Raw genomic sequence first — 5,730 nt, forward strand, 5'->3', positions numbered from 1 at the left:
TCCCATGATCATCTAAAAAGAGGATATATCATAAACAGAAGAAGAGCAATAGTGGCAAGCAAACTTTAATAACAAGTCATATAAATAAAACAACCACTTGTGAACAAAGAAAATTTGGGAGTGTAAGTGACTTCCAACTTCCTGCTGAATTCCCAATTGAGTTTGCTTGAGAGAAGCTGGCAGAGAGCATCAGAAATCATGACCATGTGACCATAACTACAACTTTATGAATTAAATTGTTCAAAACAAAGTAGGAATTTCAATTCCACATGACTGATGGTCCCAAATATTTTATACATTCTTTAAGTTAGCATATTTTAGGCATCTTGGTACAAACATTACAGTAATCCACCATTTGGGATAAATTGAGGGCACAGACAGACTCTGACTTTTAATTTTTTATAATGAGATACCAGAATAATACATGAAAATAACAAATCCTCTAAAAGAATATTATATTTATATATGTATAATATATATGTATGTATATATATTTGTTTTTGTAAATATTATATTATATAAATATAATATTCTTTTAGAGGAATAATATATATATATTATTCAAATTGGTAATAAAGAATTTTAGAGAGGCTGAAATGATCATTTCGAAATTCTTATGTTCTCATCAGTCAGTCCTACCCTTTTTATCTGATATTCGAACCTGGGCTGATTATATATTAGGCAGTTGCTTTAACTTCCTGAGCCACAGGTTCTTTCTCTATTAGCTAGGAAGCAAGGGAAATATATGTGTTAAATATTTGTCAAGTCATTTGAATATGCCTTGCTAATTAACTCTTTCTTTCCTGTTTTGGCCTAACTCAAGGCCAATAGTCTTTCTACAATTTTTCTTATTCAGCTAGTATAACAACTTACAAATGCTTATCTACAGAACCCAAAGCACATGAAATATACTGCTGAATTAATAAAACAACAGGGTTTTAATGATATAATGAGAATAATTTCCCTCCCTTTAAGTGAAAACAAGAATTCAGTGAACTTGTATGCAGGTTGTATGTTTGCTAACTGTCCTTCCCAGAGCTCCCCTCACCTCTTTGTTCCTCAGACTATATATAAGGGGGTTCAACAGTGGTGTTAAGATTGTGTAAAAGACAGAGAAGGTTTTGTTCAGTTCTTTCAGTTCATTACTGTCTTGCAAAAGATAGACAGCTGTGAGACTGCCATAGAAGATAGTCACTACAATGAGGTGAGAAGAGCAGATAGAAAAGGCCTTTTGCCTCCCAATGATAGAAGGAATTCCAAGGATGGCAGCAATGATATAACCATATGATATTATGGTTAAAAAGAATGGTGGTAGGGTGGAGATGGATGTTAGGATAGCTGACACAAGTTTGACCTCACTTGCATCACTGCAAGCTAGATTCATCATTGGAATGAAATCACAGAAGAAGTGTTCTATCAAATTGTGGCCACAGAAGCTTAACTTCAATATAAATGTTAACAATATTGTGTCTATCACAAAACTACCAATCCAGGATCCAACCACTAATTGGAGGCATATCTTGAAATTCATAAGTGTGGAATAATGCAGAGGTCTACATATTGCTAAGTAACGATCATAAGACATTGCAGCCAGGAGATAGCATTCTGTAACAGCTAAAAAAACAAAAGCCCATAACTGCAGAATGCAGCCATTCACAGATACAGTGTAGTTTTCATTCAGTAGGCTGACTAATATTCTGGGAAGAATGGTTGAGCTGTAACAGGTCTCTAAGCAAGACAAGTTGCCTAGGAAAAAGTACATTGGGGTGTGGAGGTGCTGGTCAGTCACAATTAGGGCTATAATAAGAAGATTCCCAGCCATAGTCATGATATAGATTATTAGAAACAGTATGAACAGAAGAATGTGTATCTCTTTCATATCTCCAAAGCCATGTAGGATGAATTCTGTAATAATAGTTTCATTTTTCCATTCTGTTTTCTTCATTATTCCATTCTATAATTCTAATAGGAAGGACAATGTCAATCAACACTCATTTCTCTGTCCCTTTGTCTATGCATTTCACATCTGCAAACAAATCTGAACAGTGAAAGCTCAATTAATGCTGAAAATCTTAAAACAAAAGTCAGATATTATTACCCATCTAATCATCACTAAATATTTTGATAAATTGTATTAACTTTTTCTCCTTAAATAACAATTATGCTATGAATCTTAAATAACATCTTAAATAACAATTTAAATAACATCTTAAATAACAATTTAAATAATATCTTAAAATAACAATTTAAATAACATCTTAAACAACAATTATGCATCTCAAATAACAATTATGCTATGACTGCTTAGTATTATTAAGATAAATATTATTGCCTCTAATTGATGGCAGGGCTAATAAAGCTTATACAGTTTATCTCTGGATATGTATTTTATTGTAAAGTATGTAAAATGCTGCATGAGGAAATGATTGCATTATTGCAAACACTGTATCTTCAGATTACTGATATTTTATTTTTATTTATTAAATTTATATCCTATCCATTTCACTATCCTCTTTGCCTCTAAGAAATTAAAAGTATGCAGAATTATTAAGGGAGATTATTTATTCATAAAGTAATAGAGTGAGGTGAATAAATGAAAGGCAGTCAAGATAAAGGAAGCTACTAAGTCCTTAGCTCAATAAGAAATCAACCATTCTTCCTTTTAATAATTGTACTGATTGCAGAATGTAGAAAAAGAATACCACAGTGCTACATAAACAATTAGTAGGAATAGCAAACTTGGCCTCTTTTGTATGTAGCTACTACAGTGAATCAGCCTTTATGCAAAAACAGTAGAAATAATAAATAAAATTATATGATTTAGTTGAGATTGCCCATGTTGTAGAACATTGTTTTCCAAAGGCTGGTGATTTAATCTTATGAAGTAAAGGCAAGACTCATTCAACTCAGTCTGTCTCTTGTGATCAAATATTGTGCTTGTGCAGAAGCATTTGTATCTAAGTGGGGCAATTGTTCCTTTCTCATTTTAGAAGCAAAGTACTCATCTTTTTTGACATTTTCATCAATGACTGACAAAGAAAAGTATTCTTCACATCCTGAGTAATCTTGTATCCAACATAGGCAGGTAATTTTTACCAGAAATCCAAGAGTGGAAAATTGGGGGGGGGGGAAATCACCAATTTATTATAAAATGAAAAATTATGAAGTCCGTTTTCAATTGCTCTTATGTTCCTTAAATACAAAGTTGTTGAATCTTACCTGTTATTCTTAAGGATCCATAATGTTGAAAATGAACATCTGTTTAGTTTAAGCCTGGAGCTTCTTATTTAAGTATAATGACTGGAGAATATTTTAAGAGCACATATTTAATTGACCACAGGGGAAGAGTTGTAGTTTTTAAAAACAGTATCATAAACATCTGATATGGTATTCTGTTTCCAGAAATTTGTTTTGGATTAAGGTAATACAATATAAACTTGGCTGCACAGATTGATGGGGAACACACTTACACAGGAAGAAATTAAGCTGACAGATACTTCCATCACTGGTCATATCTTGAGTGGAATCAGTTATGAATAATTCAATATGTCCCCATGCCAAGTTTACATGTGGTTTTCCACACCATTAGTTGATGCTTAGGATCTTTTCAAGTATTAGTTCAATTGACAACTACAGCTGTAATAGTCCTGCATTATTTCCAGTTTATGGAATGATTTGAAAATACAGCAGAAATATTAGTAAGATGAAGATATATACGAAATACATATGTTCTTTGATGACCTGAAAGCTTTCATTATATTTATAGCATTATATGTTTTGTTTCATTTTTCACTATTCAACAACTACCAGCTTTTAGTCACTCAGTCTTCAGAATTGTCCTCCTTAGTTTCAATTTATGGAGAAAATCTCTTCATCTGATTACTCAGGGCTGAAACTGATTTTATGACACTTAAATCAATTTAGTCAAGTCAACTGACAAATTTCTGATATTTTTGAACCCATCAAAATTTTGCCTAGAAACTGCTTGAGGCAAGGTTCACTAATGCGATAATAAAATCCTATGGTCTTAAATGGAGAGAGCTATCTGCAGCACTGTTAAAATTCAGTGAGTTTGTTCTTTGATATTGAAGGGGCATTGTTTGCTGGCAGTGTCCAAAATTTAATGATGCCATGTTGTCTAACTTCTCCAGATTAATCTCCAGAATTCAGTGCATACAAGTATTCATTTTACAAGTGGGAAATGTCCTGCATTAGCATAATTATTATACTGCCATAAAGGTAAAGGTAAAGGTTCCCCTGCACATGTGTGCTGGTCGTTTCCAACTCTAGGGGCCGGTGCTCATCTCCGTTTCAAAGCCAAATAGCTTGTCTTAGGACGTCTCTGTGGTCATGTGGCTGGCATGACTAGATGCCAAAGGAGTACGGAATGCTGTTACCTTCCCACCGTAGTAGTCCCTATTTTTCTACTTGCATTTTACGTGCTTTCGAACTGCTAGGTTGGCAGAAGCTGGGATGAGTAACAGGCACTCACTCTGTTAAGCGGCACTCGGGATTCGACCTGCCAAACTGCCGACCTTCTGATCGACAAGCTCCACGTCCTAATCCACTGAGCCACCGTGTCCATTATACTGCCATACAGATATTTAATAAATAATAATCATGAAGCTTTGTTGACATAATATAGATTAATGTCCATCTTCTGGATTTGCAAGATCCCACTCCAAAAACCAGACAACTCCACTGAGAAAGTTTAACCTGTATTCAAAATGATTTGTGTGCGTGTATATGTGAAGTCTTTCAACTTACAACTTTTTGTTCACTGACCGTTTTGTTCAGTGAACTTGCAATGGCACTGGAAAAAAGTGACTTATCTAAGGGCACAGATAAATTCCCATATGGTTTCAAGAGTTCTCATGGAGAGTACTAATGAAATAGATCCTTCCAACTCCTTCTCCATCCTATGAGAACTAATCCTACCATTACCCCCACCATCCTGCCAGAACCAATGAAGCTTCTTGGATGAGGAGCAAAATGTCTTCTTCCTCTTCTTCCTCAGGGAAAGAATAGTCCAGTTGCCTTTTGAAAAAGCACTTTTGAGACAACTATGATCTGGATGACTGAAAACCTCAACAGATAACTAGAACAGAAGTTAAGATACTAGAACAATAAAAGGAAAAAAAAGAAAAAGAACACAACAAGAATACAACAATATGATTACCAAAAAAAGAAAGATAAAAAAGTAGAGAGCAGAGAACAAGAAAGAGGAGACTGCATCAGTCCAGTAGCCACCTCTAGCATGACTCTTCCATTTGGATTCCAGACCAACTGGCAGAACCAGGTCTTTAGGCTCTTGTGGAAGGATAGGAGGGTGGGAGCAGATCTTACTTTAGAGGGTAAGATGTTCCAAAAGGAGGCACTGCAGCAGAGAAGGCTCTTCTTCTGGATCCTGACAGACAAAGTTCTTTGACTGATGGGATCTACTCATGCTGACAGGGAGTAGCCTTTCTCTGCCAGTATGAATAAGACGGTCTTGACCTAGTGGAATGAGGCAGTTCATCAAGTAGCTTCAAGCTATGCCATTAAGGGCTTTGAAGTGATAATCAAAAACTTGAACTGCACCCAGAAGTAGACATAGCTAGAGAAGTTTGTGGAGCAGAGTATAATATGGGCCATCCTAGGGATCCCAAAGTTTAGTCTCACTGCCATACTTTTCACCAGCTGAAACATACAAAAGGATTTCAAGGGTAGTTTCAAAATACTATACTACAA

The 5,730-nt window shown here is 35.0% G+C and overlaps 1 protein-coding gene across 1 annotated transcript; it reads right to left on the reverse strand.

The window, feature by feature from the left end:
* Positions 1-988: 988 nt before the first annotated feature.
* Positions 989-1,945, reverse strand: LOC310649252 (olfactory receptor 6B1-like; the record flags this gene model as incomplete). Its single annotated transcript, XM_083377556.1, has 1 exon — positions 989-1,945. One exon carries the CDS (start codon positions 1,943-1,945, stop codon positions 989-991), a length of 957 nt encoding a protein of 318 aa, XP_083233682.1.
* Between the last annotated feature and the right edge of the window lie 3,785 nt (positions 1,946-5,730).

This window comes from Vipera ursinii, assembly GCF_947247035.1.
Source record: "Vipera ursinii genome assembly, chromosome: Z".
Classification (NCBI taxonomy): domain Eukaryota; kingdom Metazoa; phylum Chordata; class Lepidosauria; order Squamata; family Viperidae; genus Vipera; species Vipera ursinii.